We start from the raw sequence: 19,161 nt of genomic DNA on the forward strand, positions 1-19,161 counted from the left end.
TGTTTTAAGAATAGATTGTGTGATGGGGGTGGGGGTGGAGAGGAAGGTGAAGGCTGAAGCAGGGCAGCACTCAGGGAGGCCACTGCAATATCCATCTGATGGTAGCGTGAACTGGGATGTGGAAGTGGAGGTGGTGAGAAGTGGCTGGAAAATGGATATATTTTGAAGGTAGAAGTAAAATGGTAGAGGTCAAGCATGATTTCTCAAGGTTTTTGACCTCAGCAACTGAAATAGTGGTCATTTACTGAGTGGGGAAGACAGCAGGAAGAGCACATCGGGAGACAGGGCTGAAAGAAAGCAAGAGGAGATGTGAAGTGGAAGGTGTAAATGTGAGTGCTGAGTGTAGGGAAGGCATAAGGTCTGGAGACAGCAACTTGTAAGTCATCAGTCTGAATGGAATTTCAAGATACGAGACCAAAAGACCATGGAGGACTGAATGCCAGACTCCTGGGGTCTCCAATACTGAAAGGCCAATAGAGGAGGAGGGACCAGCAAAGGGGATGGAGAAGAACTGAGGCAAGAGAAGAACCCAAAGTGAGTGGTGTCTGAAAGCCACGTGCGCAGAAAGTAGGATGTGACTGACTGTCAGTTGCTGTTGATCAGGTAAGATGAAGACTGAGAATTGCACGACTACATTTAGTAAATCTGGAGGTCTCTGGTGACCTTGACAAGAGCTCTGCCAGTAAAGTGGCTGGAATGAGAACTTGTCTGAAGTCTGTCAGAGGATGGGAGGAAAGAAAGTGGAGACAGCAAATATAAACAGCTCTAAGGGAATTCTGATCCTTAACCATCTTTCTAACGTAAGTGAGACTACACTTGTCTATCTTAAATGATTAAAAAGACAACAAGGAAAAGTCCTAACAAGGGCTGCGTCAACACATTATAAAGAAACTTTGAGCAGAACATGAGAAGGACCAGGAGTTCCTTTTTAGCATGATAATTGCTCATCAGGTGCACTGCCAGGGAAAGCCTTCATTACTTACACTCTCATATGTAGGACTTGAGGCGAGGTTTTGGCTGGTCCTTTGGACAAACCTAGGATAGTGTGATAACAGCATGATTACCCTACAGTGAGATCAAAGATGCAAAAAGATGACTTTCCTGGTCTAAAAACAAAACCCAAAATGTACCTTCAGACTACACAAACATATTAATTTTATATATCAATAAAAATTACCATTGGTTTTAGCGCCCAGCAGATCATGATGCCCAAATACCAAAGAAAGTAAAGATAAAACCCTGTCCCCAGGCAGTGGCAGCCTTGAGACCCTGGAGTGTGCACACTATACCAGTGACAGCAGAGCCTTAGTCTTTGCATGAGCGTAGCTACCACCCCATCGTTTCCTAAAGGATGAGGGGCACTGCAGAGTAGAGGTTAGGAAGGGAGGGCAGTTTGGAGTAAAGCTGGAGTAAATACACTTCACCCTGTCTCTCCTACCAAATGCAACTATAAAACCTGGACAGAATGTGTGGGGCAAATATTTGAGAAATGAAAAGTAAACACTAGTTACAGGCTGATTGGGAAAGAAGACTAGAATTTGAGTATCAGTGAAATGTTGGTGAACTTACCATGTTCTGCCCCTCTGGTATTCCCTAACTGGAATGCAGTGCAGCCTAAAACCCAAGTGGGCAGTGAAGACAGAGCTCCAGGAGAAGCCTCTCATTCTCACTCAAGGAGCAGGCAAGTGAAATCCTAACGCTCAGAGAGAGTGTGGAAATCCCCCATCCCTTTTTTCCTCTTTGTTCTTTCACACCCCAAACCCCAGGCAATCCCAAGGGGCTGCAGTGACAGCAGAGGCAACAGGGGCTTAAAACTCTGAGTGAGGAGAACCTTCCTCTCTAAGAGGTAGAACTGTGATCACAAGAGGATATGGCCAACCTCTGTTGTTTCTTTTATCCCTTCTGTCCTGCCATTTGGTGCCCAACACAAGCATAGTCAAGGAAATGCATGGCATAGTAAACCTTCAGCTTTTTGACTGGAGAGCCAAAAAAAGGGAGTCCCAGGAAAGCAAAGAACCAGAGAAATCACAAAGAGGGAGGAATTCAGGAAAACAACCTCAAAGTTGTTTATGAAATCCTGGGCTCACACCCTGATCTATGCATCCATGGCTGATCCCAATAAATGCCAAAGATGTTGAGAACTGAACACACAGCCTGCTATCCAGACCTTACATGAATACTGGGTGGCACACATGTGGGACAGATCTCAATAGCACTGCCAAGGCTTTGAAAATTTAACTGACATCAGAACCGAAGCACACAGAAGGCAGGCTGAAACTGTGGTGTAAACCTCATGAGGTTGTTTGCCTACTAATCAAAACATCAACATTCTCAACAGGATTTAGATAAGATGAGGTGTCTCATATCATTAAAAATGTCCAAGATAGGGCTTCCCTGGTGGCGCAGTGGTTGAGAGTCCGCCTGCCGATGCAGGGGACACGGGTTCGTGCCCCGGTCCGGGAAGATCCCACATGCCGCGGAGCGGCTGGGCCCGTGAAGCCATGGCCGCTGGCCTGCGCATCCGGAGCCTGTGCTCCGCAACGGGAGAGGCCACAGCAGGGAGAGGCCCGCAAAAAAAAAAAAAAATGTCCAAGATACAATCCAAAATTACTATGCATATGAAGAACTGAGAAAATTTTAACTTGCAAGAGAAAAGACAATCAACAGTGGTTGATATCTAGAGGACACAGATGCTGAAATTATCTTACAATTTTAAAGCAGCTATTTATACAAATGCTCCAGCAAGGAACTGTGAACACTCTTGAAAAAAAACAGAAAAATAGAGTCTTCAGCAAAGAAACACAAGATTATAAAGAGCCAGATGGGAATTTTAGAATTGAAAATTTCAGTAACTGAAATTTTAAAAAAATTACAGAATGAGCTAAACAGCAAACTGGGGATGACAGAGGAAATAGAGTGAGAAAAGCAATGAACAGAACCTTATGGCTCTATGAAACAATGACAACAGATCTAACGTGTGTCATCAAAAGTCCCAGGAGGACGGCAGAAAGTGTGTAGTGCTGAAAAAAATATTTGACATAAAGGCTTAAAACTTCACAAATTTGGTCAAAGACAAACCCACAGATTCAAGAAGTTCAGTGTAATAGGTTGAGTGGTGGCTCCCAAAGAGTTATGTCCTTGTCCTAATTCCTGGAACCTATAAATGTCACCTTATTTGGAAAAAGGGTCTTTGCAGATATAGTTAAGGACACTGAGATGATGTTTGAGTGGGCACTATATTCAGTGACAAGTGACCTTAAAACAGAAAAACGGGAGTTGGGGGAAGGAGGGGCTGAGACACACAGGGGAGAAGGTAATGTGAAGGTGGAGAAAGAAAGTGAAGTGATGTGGCCACAAGCCAAAATAACAAAGGAGTGCCAGCACTCACCAGAATCTGGAAGAGGCAAAGAATGGCTTCTCCTCTGAGAGCCCTGGAGGGAGAATGCCTTGCTTTCTCTAGACTTCTAGCCTCCAGAACTCTATGAAGACAAATTCCTGTGGTTTTAAACCCACCAGTTTGTGGTAATGTTTTTATGGTAGCCACAGGAAATGAATACACTCAGTAAAACCCCAAGACAGCCATGCTCAGACACATCAAATCAAACTGTTCAAAATTAGAAAAAAAAGAAAAGTTCTTAAAGCACAGACAGAAAAAAACAACACAGAATCAATAGGGGAAAAATAAAATTTGAATGAATATTAGCTTTCTCATTAGAAGCCATTTAGGCCAGAGGAGACTGGAGCAACGTTTAAAAACTGCTGGAAGAGGGCTTCCCTGGTGGCACAGTGGTTAGGAGTCCACCTGCCAATGCAGGGGACACGGGTTCGAGCCTTGGTCCGGGAGGATCCCACATGCCGTGGAGCAACTAAGCCCACGCGCCACAACTACTGAGCCTGCGCTCTAAAGCCCGCGAGCCACAGCTACCGAAGCTCACAGGCCTAGAGCCCGTGCTCGGCAACGAGACGCCACCGCAATGAGAAGCCCACGCATCACAACGAGGAGTGGCCCCTGCTCGCCACAACTAGAGGAAGGCCCGCACACAGCAGCAAAGACCCAATGCAGCCAAAAATAAATAAATAAATTTATTTTAAAAAACTGCTGGAAGAAAAGAACCATCTACCCAGAATCCAATGAGAATATCCTTCAGGAACAAAAATGAAAAAGACATACTCACGTGAAATAATCTAAGAGACTTTCACTGCCAAAAGACCTTCTCTAAAATAATGCTAAAAGAAATTCTTCAGTGAGAAGAGAAATTGTACCAGAATAGAAGGAAAGCAACAGAAATGGTAAATATTGGGTAAATATAATAGACTATTCTTCTCTTCCTGAGTCTTTAAAATTTATTTGAGGGTTGCAAGCAAAAACTATATTATGGAAAAATAATTGTAATAATGTGGAAAAATAATTGTATAATAATTATACATTGGTTGTGGTTTTTTAACATACATAATACATACAATAACTATAATTTATATTATTAAAGGGGAGCACTGTATGATAATAAGGTTTCTACATTTCACTTCAAGTGGGAAAATACTGGTTTTAAGTACACTAAAAAAACTAATTCCTAGAGCAACCATTCCTCCCCTCCCCATATATACACTACACAAAGATACAAAATCACGATAAAATGGAATATTGAAAACATTCAAATAACCTGAAGTATGAAGGAAAGAGGAAACAGAAAAAAAAACCACACACACCAAAGGGAACAAATAGAAAGCAAATTACACAATGCTAGACCTAAATCCAAACATATTAAATGTAAATGGTCTAAACATACCAATTAAAGACAGAAATTATTAAAATACATAAAAATGCATGACCCAACCATATGTTATCTATTAGAAACTCACTTCAAATAATTAAGTTAAAAATAAAAAGGCAGGGCTTCCCTGTGGCACAGTGGATAAGAATCTGCCTGCCGATGCAGGGGAAAACGGGTTCGATCCCTGGTCCAGGAAGATCCCACATGCCGTGGAGCAACTAAGCCCATGCGCCACAGCTACTAAGCCTGCACTCTAGAGCCCGCGAGCCACAACTACTGAAGCCCACGTGCCTAGAGCCCGTGGTCCACGACGAAGAATAGCCCCCGCTCGCCGCAACTAGAGAAAAGCCCATGCACAGCAATGAAGACCCAACGCAGCCAAAAAACAATAAATAAAATTTATAAAAATAAATAAATAAAATGCCACTAAAATTATTAAAAGAGAAAAAAAGAAGAAAAAGAAATCCTGGGCTAGAGGGAGATGATTCCAGAAAAAGGCAGAAGAACATATACCATGTGAACACTAATCAAAAGAAAGCTAAGTGGCTATATTAATATCAAAGTAAACATGAGGGCAAAGACAATTACAAGGTATAAAGAGGGACATTACATAATGATAAAAGGATCAATTCACCAAGACAACAATCCTGAATGCAAATGAACTTAAAGACAGAGCTTCAAATACATGAAGCAAATAATTTTACATAAACTTTTCTAGAAATATTACATATTGTATGAGTATTCAGATGCTATTGTCACAAACTATAATGATAGAGAACAGACTGGTGGCTGCTGGGGGTTGGGGATGGGGGTGTGTGACTATAAAGGAATAATAGCATAAGGGAGCTTTTTGGGATAATGAACTATTCTACATTCGGACTGTGGGGGTAGTTACATGAATCTATGTATATATGTTAAAATACATAGAACTGTACACCAAACCAAAAAAGGTCAATTTTATCATACGGAAATTTTTAAAATAAAGTGCAGAAAGAAAAAAAGAGAGCGGGTATGGAAATCAGATCCGCTTGAATTTGAATCCTCTTTCTGCACTAGTTGGCAGCCTTGATTTCTTCACTTGTACAGTGAATATTGGTGGTACCTATCTCATAGGCCTGTAGGGAGCGCTAGTAAGTAATTAGTAAGCATTTCTTATCTTCTTAGCCTATTGCCTGATACTAAGTGGGCTATAAATATGACCTGTGGCTTTATCCCATCATCATCGCTTTTCAGGGATCCTTTCTGTTATGAATAATTCCATCACTCGTTTGTTCTGTGATGATAAATTAAACTGCAAACACAGAGAGGTGGAAAAATCTCAAGACCGTAAGATATTTTGATGGCTGATTTTGCCACTCATATGTAATCTTTGGCATATGATTTAACCCAGATTCATGCCTTAGGTAACTTTAGCGCTTCAATTTCCATCACTAAAAAATTGGACTAGTGAACTTTAGCGCTTCAATTTCCATCACTAAAAAGCTGACTAGTGATACTTTCACTCATGTATCAATATAAGCTTTTTCTGAAAATCAGAAAAAATAGATACAAAAGACATAGTCTAGAAAACAAAATATAGATGTCACACATTATCGTTTATTCCAGTGAATTCTAAGAACTATTATAATTATTTTGATATCTGGAACTTGGGCAGACAATCATAACAGGGTTTCTATGATCAGCCGATCACTGCCTTATGGTTCCCCAGAGACATTTTTTAAAACTAAAGATTCTTGCTACTGAATCAGAGTTTCTGAGGGCCAGCAATTTTACTGTTTAATAATCACACAAGTGATTTTTATGCACCTTAGAGTATGATATCCACAAAACTAAGCAGCTATTAGCTAGGATTTGATCTTTGTGTGAGTTTTATACAGACATTTTTTGTAATGGGATTTCATCTTTATGGTCAATCTTTCCCAACAAGATTTGCAGAATAAAGGAAAACAGAATCAGCTACTTCAGACCACATTATTTACTAAGCAACTTCACTGGAGTTCTGCCTACAACATTTCAACATTTACTTGCATCACAGCAGTCAAGACCAGAGGGAGTCAAGCTAAGGTAATGACCCAACCTGGTGGTTCAAGAGATAGCCATGTCCCAGCACATGAATCTTTCCTTTCTCTCTTCTTCCCTTACACATTTTTTTTTTTTTTTGCTTTTTTCCCCAGTTTGATTCTCCCTTCTCTTCTCCTCAGTCTACCCCTCTCCTTTTTAATATAGAAAAGTAACTAAAAAATATCTAAGTCCATGGATATAAAAACACAGCCAAGACATGCTGTTGAGTGAAAAACAAAAGCAAGGTTCAAAGCAGTATGCATAGTATGCTGCCCTTTATTTAATAAAGGAGAAAAAATAATTCATTTTCCTATTTACCTAAAGACACTTTGGAAGGATAAATAAGAAACTAACAAAGGGGTTCCCTGGGTGGGAGCAGGTATGACCCAAGGGAGGGCAAGAGGCAGGATGGGGGTGGGATGAGATCAAGTTATTGTCCTTGTACATCTTTTGATATTGCTTTGATATCTGCATCATGGAAATGTACTGCCTATTACCTAAAATACATATATTTAAAAGGAAAAAAAGAATATAATAGGCTTTGATGGAAGGCAAATCTAACTTTTGTTTATTTTTTTGCTGTTTATCTGCTCCATCCTGCCTCTTCTTGACCTTAGGTAACCATACTTTTTTTAGGTTCTTCTGCATCTTTCTTATGTTTCTCTATGCAAAGAGTGGCAAATATTAGCATATATTATTTCTTACTTTCTTACACAAATTTGAGATAGTATACACACACTACTTTGCACCTTTTCTCATTTAATAATAAATACATTGGTGATTGTCCCTCACATAGAGGGCCTACTCTTTTCTCCAGAAGTATAATAATATATTGTGTTTATTTAACCATTCCCCAAACTGAAGGGTACTTGAGTTGTTTCTAATTATTAGCTATTGCACAAATGCTGTCAAGAATAATCTTGTAAAGACCTTATTTTGCATAAATAAGCATAAATTCCTAGACTGCAAGTTCAAAGGTAAATGCATTTATAATTTTAATAGATACTGCCACTTGCCCCTCACAAAAACTGCACAGTTTTGTGATAGTATCTGTCTCTCCAGTTAACGAAGCATGTTAACAAACATGTAGACTATTGCCAATCTGTGAGGTTAAAAAAAAGTCTTATTGCAGTTTAACTTATATTTCTGTAACTGTACATAAGGCTGAGCATCACTGAGAAAAAATATGTTTCTAAGTCATTTGTATTTCTTTTTTGGTGAACTATCAGTTCACCAGACCTGCTACTTAATCGCTACATGAACTTCTCTTCCCTAGGTCTCAGCCTTTTCTCCTATAAAATGGGAATAATGATAATAGCACTGATCCAAGAACTTTTGCAAAGATTAAATGCAATAAATAAAAACAGGTCAGCAAAGTGCCTGCCACATAGCAAGTGCTCTGCAATCTGTGTGGCCGTTTCTGTTCCCCCACTTTGTCATTGTATTTTTCCTACCTCCTGTTAACCACTAAAAAAAATAAGAGAAACAGAGAATTTATGGAAGGCTTGCTATGTACTGAGTGCTATACTAGGAGGTACATACAGCATTGCACAGAATCTTTTTAAGAATCCTAGAGAGTATTCTTAGAAGAGAAATGAAGGCTCACACTGGTTAAGTTTCTCATCCAAGGTCACACAGCTAATAGGAAGCAGTACTGAAAATTCTAAATCAGTTATGTATGATTCCTAAGTCTCTACTTTTTATATTATGTCATGTTTTCTTAAATATGAGGAATCAGAATGAGATGCAATTAGTTCTGGAGTATTACTGACATACTTACAGGGGTGTTTCTGTGTTTTCTGAGGCTAGCAAATCCACCTGTGGATGAAGACTGGGTTTCAAGTTGTTTGTTACAACAGGACTTGGAGAGCTGAAATCTAGAACACAAAATGTACTTATTGCTTGGCTTTAAAACATTTTGTCCATCAGTTCTGTTGAATTTTCCACTGTTTAAAACAAACAAACAAACCACCAAATTAAGGAGATTGCTAGTTCTGTCACCGTAAAATCGTGGGATTTCCTTAAACAGAAATTAAAAAACTTCATTTATGGCAATTGGAAAGAGAGAAATTCCCTGCCGTAAAAAGAGGATGTTGTAAAGGTAGCAAACATTATTGTGTTGGGTTTTCTAAAATCCCAAGCTGACTCAGAATGGAAGGGATTTTATGTCTTATCCTGTCAAGCACAAAAGTAAAAAGCTATGGCATATATAGAGCTCTACCCTCACCTCTCCAAACTCTCAAGTTCCCATAATCATGAGACACCCCAAAGAGAATAATTATTTCCCCCCCGCTCTGAAAATGCCTGATAAAAACTCAAGAAAACTCTTCAATATAATGGACTCCAAACATCCCACTGGTCTAAGCAAGCAGCCAACATTTTAGAAATGGGGTAAGTAATAAGAAAACCACAAATTGAGTGATACTGACTATTCTGATTCTAAAAAATCCTGCTAACATAAAAGGAAAACAAACTGATTTTAATTTGGGAGAAAATTCTGGATTTCAGCATTTTTCATCATCTTTACTTTGTAATTTACCAAAACTCTTTGGGAAGGATAATAGGAGACAACAAATAAGACAGATAAGGTAAGTAACCCTAAGCCTACAGTGCAACATCATTCATTTACCATCACAGAAAACCATTAAAGCAACAATTGCTCTCACTTTATAAAGTAGGAAAGTCTCTAAGGTGGGTGGCTAGGAGGTGGCAGAACTGGGATTTCAACTTGGACTTCTCTGACTCAAAAGCTTGTGATTTGCCCTCCACATTTTGCCATCATGAGGCCTCATAATTCCTGATTTTCTCTATATGCATAAAACATTCCCTTTCCTGATGCTGTAGTATGGCTGAGAAAACCAAAGATAATAGAGAGTGGGTTCAGAGTAGGTTTAAGTATTGGCCATGGAGCTGAACAAGCTCTATAAGCAGGCCAGGCAAATTCCTCGAGATACTAAGCCAGTGGGATGTTTCAAGGACCTCCTCCCCCAGACACATCCCATTCCTGTACTGGGTGTGACCTAACCATCTGTCAAGAAGTAATTAAATCTCCTGATATAGTTCTCTGATACTCAAACTGACTTCAGTTCTTATCAGGTTCCATTTAATCAAGAAACCAAGAGAACTGTTTCACATCAAGCTCTTCCGCTGGTCTGAAAAGGCCCATGTGCTTATTTACTTAAGTCTGAAAGCTGAGCATTCAGGTTGTTGAGTTCTCCCAAAGTGGCCCTATGCATCAGAGGGCTGGGAGTCAGGTCAAGGAGATCAGAGGATGGGGCAGAAGGTTCACTGGTAGGCTGAAAACAAAGCAAACAAAAACACAATTTAGAAAAAACTATGTCAGGCAATTTGTCACAGCTTTCTCCCCAGACTTTCCTTTGGAGAAAGGAAGATCCTATTTGGAAGTATCCTGAGAGAGAACTCTCCATTCAATAGACAATGCTAGTAATAATCACATCTCACCACTGACATGGGTCCCTGCTTAATTAGAGAATCTTCTTATGACCTCTTATCAATAACTTAATGAGTTATTAAGGCAGATACTCTACACTACTAAAACCACTCCAAATCATTAATGCATGTCTCTTGTTTTTTAAGACTTGTTTTTTTTGTTTTGTTTTGTTTTTTTGTGGTACGCGGGCCTCTCACTGTTGTGGCCTCTCCCATTGTGGAGCACAGGCTCCAGACGCGCAGCCTCAGCGGCCATGGCTCACGGGCCCAGCCACTCCGCGGCATGTGGGATCTTCCCGGACTGGGGCACGAACCCGTGTCCCCTGCATCGGCAGGTGGACTCTCAACCGCTGTGCCACCAGGGAAGCCCAAGACTTGTTTTATATAAGCTTTGCTCCTTGCTGTAGAATTCATAAAATTTTCAATTGTTTATTTTATACCAGTTCTATTTACTTACATTGGCATCTTCCCTCTGGTTCTTATTTTGCTCCAAAATCCTTTGTTGGTTTCGAATGAACCTGTTTGAATTATCAAAATGCAAGTATTTAAAAGAAAACAGAAAATAGAAAATGCTATAATATTTAACAGAATTATGAATGTGCAAATATTTAGGAATAATCAGCCTCATCCCCAATTCCCAATAAAGTACTTTAATAACTTTTTCCCAGTTTATAAAAGTAATAATGCCTTTAAAGAAAACTATGAGAAAATGGACAAATATTACAAATATGAAGAATTCCATCATCTAGATATGGTTCCTATTAATATTATGATGTACTTCCTTCTAGTATTTTTTTCTGTAAGTTAATCTATTTTAAACTTAATTGAAATTATACTTTACATAATTCTGTATTCTAATTCCATTATGTTCAGATCATTTTTCTAGTTATTCAGAAATACAACTTTTAGTGGTTGTATACTTAACCTAATGAATCACATATATAAATATTCTCCTTATTCTCAAATATTTGAGTTGTTTCTAATTTTGCCAAAATTATCAAAAATGATAATTTTCCATAAAACTCACATAAAATTAACATTTTCACTGTTTAATCTTCATTTTTATAAGACACTTGACACCTAACAATATTACCTTTTACAACTTTTTAAATTTTACATTGTTTGTACACTGTGGGTAAAGGAGGAGCAGTTAAATAAATAAATAAAAGAATAGGTTTCAAAGAATAGTGAAGCTGAAGGCAGAAATCCAAGGCACAAGTGTCAGTATTATTACTGAGTAGTTATAAGACCATACATATGATCCTCAGTTCTCCATCTACTCAAAGAGAATAGCAATGTTTGAACCATTTCCTCAAAGTTATTCTCAAGGGCAAGATACAGACAGATAATACAGGTGGATGAATGTGGAAATGCTTTGCAAACTAAAAGTTGCTTTAGAAATACATAGTATTACTATTACGACACATCGATTCCATGAACCTAAACACTTTCAAGTCTAAAAGCTTACACTGAATTAAAACATGGCTTAGGTTTAAGGATTGTCCCCTTTCTAACACACGTGCTTCTTCTTCCATCTACTCATGGTATTGGCTTCCTGCATGCTAGCTAGTTTTGTGCAAGGTATGAACAACCTTCACAAAATCAAGCCTTGAGTAACAATTTCTGTTTCCTTATTTGCACAGCTATTCCCTGGATGTAATGAGTGGAGACTTCTGGGGATTTTGGAATAGGGTGAATGTATTTTGCCTGTGGGATGGATGTGAATCTTTAGGGAACAGAGGGCAGACTGTGGTGAGCATGGTAAGCAGGATGATTCCCCTGCCAAGGTATCCACGTCCTAATCAATGGAACAGCGAGTATGTTAGGTTAGATGGCATATGGAGTGAAGATTGCTAATGAGTGGACTTTAATAGGGAGATTATCCTGGACCACACAGATGAGCCCAGTGTAATCACAAAGGTCCGTGAATGTGGACGAGGGAGGCAGAAGAAGGAAGCAAGAGGGATACGATGTGAGAAGGACCCGACCAGACAACGTTGGCTTTGAAGATGGAGGAAAGGGGTCAGGAGCCTAGGAAAGTGGCATAAGTTGCACAAGTTAAGGAAAAGATTTTCCTCTAGAGCCTCCAAAAAGGAACGCAGCCCTGGTTCAAAGCTGGATCAGAAAAAGCTGTTCACAGAAATAATCCAGTCTCCTGATATCGAGACCAGATAAACACACATTCCCCCTTGGAGGAAGCTTTTAGTAAGTGGTCTTATGGTTTGTAATAGAATTCTCCAAAATGAAAACCGTGAGTCAGCACTCTACTGAAAACCATATGGTTTTCCTTAGATATCTTCCCATTTACAAAGATTTATACCCCCCGCCCCCCAAAAAAACCAAACAAACAACAACCAAAAAAAACCACACAAAAAACGAAGGGCAAGGTTTGCTCAGTGGTAAGGGAACATGGTCACAGGGCTCACATCCCTCCCTTGGTGCCCCGTCACCTCTTCACAGAACGGCTGCTCTCCCTGACAGTGAGACAGTGAGGGAAAGAACTTATTTTGCAGCTGTGGGTTTTACTTCCCTGATTCTCTTGGTTCATTCACGATGAGTGGGGAAAAAAGTCTAGACAATAAATTAAAAGGCTCACTGGGACAAGAAGAGGAGGAGGACAAGAAATTAATATTTAATGTGCTAGCACCCAGCTAGGTGCTTTAATACACATTATCGCATTTAATTCTTAGAAACAAATAAAATAAACAAACCCTCTCCAAATAGGTAGCATTAACCTCTTTAATAAATAGGAAAAAACCCAAATCTTAAAAAAGTTAAGCAATTTGTCCAAAATCATCAGCAAGATTTGAATCTGGACCTGTTCACCTCCTTCCCTTATGTCACACTGGTCCCATTCTTCATCTGTTGGTGGGAAATATGGCCAATAATTCCAGGGAATTCTCGACAGAAATGGTTCCTCTAAGGGTGTCTTGAAATGTCACTGTAACTGGGAGGAAAACCTCTGATATTTAGCAGGTAGGGGCCACATAAGGGAAAATTGCCCCACCCAAAATGCCAATACAACTCCTGTTTGAAACAAGGATCTAGAAAAAGTTTGGGGATCTCAGAGACTCCAGAATTTCTATGCTAGGAAGGCCTAGGTATAGGTTTGGAAAGAGACAAGGAGACTTGCCTGAAGCTATGTTTGTATATAGCACTTTTCATTAAGACTGAGGAGAAAGCCACCTGTCAATAGAAGCATGCTGCGGCTCTTTGGGACCGGGTTCTAGGTGCCGGCTCTCTCCCCAGGCCTGTTGTACCTTCCCACAGCTTCACAACCGTATGTGCTCTTACCTGCTCCTGGTTTAGTCAACTCCTCCTCATCCCATAGTTCTCAGCTTAAATGGTACTTCCTCATAGAAGCCTTCCTGTCCTTTTTCTGACCTGGATTAGGTCTGGCTGTTATTCTCACCAAATAGACCTCCTATTCACTGCATTTATTTCACTTTCCAAGTGTGTATATTTATATATATGATTGAAGGTGTTTTCCTAACTATAGGCTAGACTATAGATTACAATAGGTTATAAGACTATTACTTTGATGAATGAATAAATGACTCGGAAGCAACTTAAATGCCTAATAAGTGAACTGTGAGAGAAACATGGACCATTATGCAGCTATTAAAAATAATGGTTTAGCCAAAGCATTTAAGAACATAGGATACACAAATACTGGTTTTACGGCAAAGAAAATCAAGGGAGAAACAAAAGTATATGTTCTTTATATGATCACGACTATAAAAAAGTTTAGAAAAAAACTAAAATGTTAGAAACAAAATTATGAGTACAGTCGACCCCTGTATTCACAGGTTCTGTATCTGTGGGTTCCGCATCTAAGGATTCAACCAACCTCAGATTGAAAATATTTGAAAAAGAAAAATTCCAGAAAGTTCTAAGAAGGAAACTTGAATTTGCCATGAACCAGCATCTATTTACATAGCATTTACATTTACTAGGTATTATAAGTAATCTAGAGATGATTTAAAGTGTACAGGAGGATGTGCATAGGTTATATGCAAATACTACACTATTTTAGATAAAGGGCTTGAGCATCTGTGGATTTTGGTATCCTTGGGGGGCTTCCTGGAAACAATCCCCTACAGATATCAAGGGATGACTGCGTTTAAAATTTTTGCCTGCATACTTTTCTGAACGGAATTCAGAAAAAAAAATCTGTGTTCATATACAGATTATCCTCACTGGCTACTCTGGTTTTGTGTAGACTATTTTCTCCATATAAATATCCTCCTCTCTTCTCTTTACCATTTCCATGTTGTTCTCCACCTCAAACTTAGGGTAAAGCTCACTTTCACTACGACGCTTTGTTTATAGCATTGGTCTATTTGAGAGCTTACGATGTGCTCAGTGCAGACAACATTCCGTGATTAAGATCCAGGCCCTGCTCACAGGGCAGTACGTGAGCACCGCTTACACTGCCCATGAATGCCCCTCACACTGCTCAGGCACACGCTCATTCCTGCAAAGCCATATCACACACTCCCAGAAGCACAGGACCGGGATTCCCTATCTTGGGAGGAAGGCGGCCATGTCCAGAACTTGTTCCTGATCTTTCTGAGTGCTCACCTGTAGGCACTCTAAGAACACTGAGTACCTGGAGGTTAAACTAGCACTGGAGGAGGGTCGGAGAGGGCGTGCCACTGCTCACCTCTCATATCCAAGGATGGCGTTGTTCAAATCCTCATTCACCTGAATTAGCTCAACAGTGACATCTTCATTCTCCACCACCACGAGCAAGTCCATGATCCTCTCTTGCATCTCCCGACCCGTCTTATAAAGTTTCTGTCAAAGAAGGAGAGAGGTTTCTTCTTCACTGCTAAAAAAAACAACTGATTTGCCGATCTGTATACTACTGTGACCACCTCCACACTGAGTCACCTATGGGAGATTACCGAAGTATTTAACTATGGACAGCTCATCCTTTCCCTATGAAGGATATTAGAACAATATTTTCCTCTAAAAATCAAAATGGGCATCATAAGGACAATAATGTACATTGCATGTAATGCTGGACTAGAAATCAGAAGTGGTGTACAGGAATTCTAGGATTACTGCTTATTAGCTGTGCTGTGTTAGGAAAAAAAAAATCACTTGTTTCCTAAATCTGTTTACTCACTTGACAAGTGAAAAATATACTACTTGCCACATCTACCTCAAGCAGTGACAGAAAATCAAATGAGATGTGTATAATGAGGAACTATATAACTATAAAGAACTACATAAAACATAAAATGCTACTGTTGTTATTTGTGGTAACAGAAGAAAGAAGTAGTTAAAATGCATTTATACCAGTATAATTTTCTTGTTATGTTTTACTTAAACATGTAATGTTTATAGTTACAACATCACATTCCAAGGTAAACTGAAGCAGGATTAAAAAACTAGTCATCGGGCTTCCCTGGTGGCACAGTGGTTGAGAGTCCGCCTGCCAATGCAGGGGACACGGGTTCGTGCCCCGGTCTGGGAGGATCCCACGTGCCGCAGAGCGGCTGGGCCCGTGAGCCATGGCCGCTGAGCCTGCGCGTCCGGAGCCTGTGCCCTGCAGCGGGAGAGGCCACAACAGTGAGAGGCCCGCATACCGCAAAAAAAAAACAAACAAAAAACTAGTCATCAATGCCATTTTTATTTGGACTGCCTGGAATCACTGTATTACACAAGACTCCACTCCCCAAACCAGCTTTTTCTCATAAGCATCAGAGGCACCTACAGCAGACTTACTGATTCAGAATTGCCTAGGCTGAGAGTTTGGGAATTTACATTTTTTAACAAGCATCTCAAAGTGTTTCTTATGTACACTGATATTTGAGAACTGCTATCTTACAACTTATTTTCTCTTAGGCAAACCTCCAGTAAGCCTGAGGAGCATAAAACTGGTATTAATATTCCTTCAAACCCACCCTGGCTAGAATTTGTCCATGTAATAATACATTAACATCAGGCAAGAACACAGGGAAGCTCCCCTTTCAAAATGAAAGCAGCAGAACTTGCTAAATCATAGCACTATTACATTATCTGATCTTTTCCCTCAAGAAAGACAGAACATAAAAAAAAAAAAAAAAAAAGACCTGCTGAAAAACTTACACTTCACATAACCATTTAGAATCTCAAACAATCTATCACAAGACTTCCAACAGGAAATCTCTAAATAAATAAATCAAACCACTACTAGCTGGCATTTAGACTCAGAGGTAAAGGCTACCATACCTCCACAAAATCTTAACAGAAGTATTTAGAAGACAGAAGAAAAGGGAAAGGAAAAAAAAAAAGTGAGACAGACAGATGACAGACTCTAGGTTTTCATACTCACATTGTGCAACCAGAAAAACTGTCCCGGTTCCTAATGATGTGGTCACTGTAGCAGTTGACAAACTTTTTCTTAAAGGTCCAGATATTAAATATTTTCTGCTTTGTAGGCCACAAAGCCTGTGTTGCAACTACCCAACTCTGCCAAGGTGAGAGTAACCACAGACAATATGTAAACAAATGGGTGTGGCCATAACCTAGTAAAATGAAGTCAGGTGGTTGCTAAATTTGAGTCACTTATGGTCCCCTGATAGAACACAAAGAGAAAAGACTTTAGACTCAGTGGACCAAAGGTCTCTCCCATCTACATACCTGATAAGGGATATGGTTAAAACTTAGCCTCAGTTCACTATTTTATCTATAAAACAAGGATAACAACCATCTTATAGGGTTGTTGTCAGAATAGAAAATGATGCAGTTGAAACCCACGTATGGCATACAGGGTAGTCAATGAATGTATCATGGTTGCCTAAGGAGGTGTCACTAGCAGCTTAACTAGCAAACTAATATTATACATTCCTGGGACTTCCCTGGTGGTCCAGTGGGTAAGACTCTGCGCTCCCAATGGAGGGGGCCTGGGTTCGATCCTTGGTCAGGGAACTAGATCCGGCATGCATGCCACAACTAAGAAGTCTGCATGCCGCAACTAAGACCTGGTGCAGCCAAAATAAATAAATAATTTTTTTTTTTTTAAAAAGGAAAAAACTAAGAAGCATTTGGTTATAACCCCATGATGAACGAGAACTTTACCTCTGTTCTGCGTTAGTGTACAGAACAGTTCTTCTTGCTCACTGGCAGCCTTGCTAGAACAATGTCAAGATCAAGGAAATACAATGGCTGTTAGATGCCTGTGACAAAAGTAGAAAGTAATTTGAAATGAATTTGCAGCCAACATCAACAGCCCCCGGTCACACGAAGACTGTCCCTTTGCCCTCTCAAGAGACAGATGGAATGGAAACATGAAAGGAGCACCACATTTCTAAGCAGGTTTGCAAAGCAGAATTTGAAAAACCTCTTCAAAAGCCAGCCCACTCTGATCTTTGCAATTGATGTCTGTCTCAGAGGAGGGCCAAGCCACCTGGAAACAGCACAGATCAAGTACCATGGACCAAAAGGATGGGTCAGAAGTTCCCCACAGCAGGCACCTGCAGGGCTGTGGATGTGGGGAGCAAGGGGGCACGAGCTAAAATACGGAGGAACAGCTGCTGGTGCATATGCCCATCACAGAGGCCCTGGAATCGCCTCCCTTTACACCATATCAAAGCCCAGGCAGCCTTCTGAGCTAAAGTGATTCTAACAATCAATTCAAACGTCTTTGGAGCAAAACAAAAAGGAGCTCATTAAGAGCTTCCTCTTCTGACATCCAGATGGCTCCCACTCTTTCCCAGAGCATTCAGGAATTAAGGAAGAAGATTCTTCCACACTTTCAACTTGAACTGCAATTGTCCCACATTCACCAACACAGGGCAACTCGATAAAAAGAAAAACAAAAGTATATGAACATATCCCTTAAAAAGTAATAACAGGAAGAAATGTGTTTGCTTAACAGCCTTCTCTGGAAATAATACGTCTGGCACTACTGCTATTACACATCTCCTCTCTCCCAGGACCTCCTACCAAGACAGCAAGAGACCCCGAGAACGTCCCTATGTACTCAAAACCAAAACTGTCCCCGCTCACCATGAAACCAAACATTCCTCAGCATAACTTGCTCATACAGTTTCTTCTTTCTTTTACAGGCCTCTGTTGAATGAATGACAAGTTAACTGTTAACATAATCCTCCAGAAAATCATTAACTTCCAACTCTTTTTCCCAACTAAATATTGTAAACGTCTTCAGTAACTCCTTAGCCCTTCTTTTGCCCTAAATCATTAATTCTTCAACAGAGAATCAATCTATTCAACTTAACAGACATTTGATAAGCTCACTCAGTACACAAAACATACACTCTAAATGTGCATAGCTGTATGGATTTATACGTAGAGGTCTTGGTTACTGCCTTCAAGTTGCTTCCACTCTAGCTCAGGAGCTAATATATACCCACATGAACAGACAATAGAAAGTCAGTCCTGGGTTCAAAATGAGAAACAAGTGCTATACTGGATAGAACACAGCCTCAGGAGGACAAGGTTCCCACTCCAGCTCCATCACTCACTTGCCACTGTGTGGACAAATCATTCACTTTCTGAATATGTAGCCTCATCTGTAAAGGGAGATGGTCTTAATGGCATTGAAAGTCCCTTCTACTCTTAACACCTTACAAGTCTCTGAATGGGAAAGACAGTAAGAGCGGTCAGGGCAGATGACTTTTTATTTTACTCTCAGGTTTTTTTTCTCAACTGTTTACCAATTATTCTCACAGGACCAAATTTTAGATTTGCATGATGTGAAACTTCTCTAATAAGTTAGAGTAAGGCTTTTTCTAGTTGTGCTTTCAAAATTGGAGCTCACTTTATTCTACAGAAGACTACAACATTCTCTTCTTTCGTTGTCCTACTGCGTCTAGGCAAAAACAAGACTAACATGGGAGGTGAGCCACTCAAGGTAAGAGTAAGG

At 39.9% G+C, this 19,161-nt stretch overlaps 1 protein-coding gene across 2 annotated transcripts in view; it reads right to left on the bottom strand.

The window, feature by feature from the left end:
• The window catches only part of TOM1L1 (target of myb1 like 1 membrane trafficking protein), a 55,218-nt gene that overhangs the window by 7,232 nt on the left and 28,825 nt on the right, over nucleotides 1-19,161 (bottom strand). Inside the window, exons 8-12 of one of the 2 annotated variants that reach the window (XM_028499877.2) lie at nucleotides 14,950-15,083; nucleotides 10,741-10,801; nucleotides 10,012-10,129; nucleotides 8,614-8,710; nucleotides 1,001-1,035 (exon numbers count right to left, since the gene is read on the bottom strand). In XM_028499877.2, coding sequence (XP_028355678.1) covers nucleotides 1,001-1,035; nucleotides 8,614-8,710; nucleotides 10,012-10,129; nucleotides 10,741-10,801; nucleotides 14,950-15,083 — 445 coding nt within the window. The remainder of the gene's footprint in view (nucleotides 1-1,000; nucleotides 1,036-8,613; nucleotides 8,711-10,011; nucleotides 10,130-10,740; nucleotides 10,802-14,949; nucleotides 15,084-19,161) is intronic. The other variant, XR_003683211.2, reaches the window with a different exon arrangement.

This window comes from Physeter macrocephalus, chromosome 14 (assembly GCF_002837175.3).
Source record: "Physeter macrocephalus isolate SW-GA chromosome 14, ASM283717v5, whole genome shotgun sequence".
Classification (NCBI taxonomy): Eukaryota; Metazoa; Chordata; class Mammalia; order Artiodactyla; family Physeteridae; genus Physeter; species Physeter macrocephalus.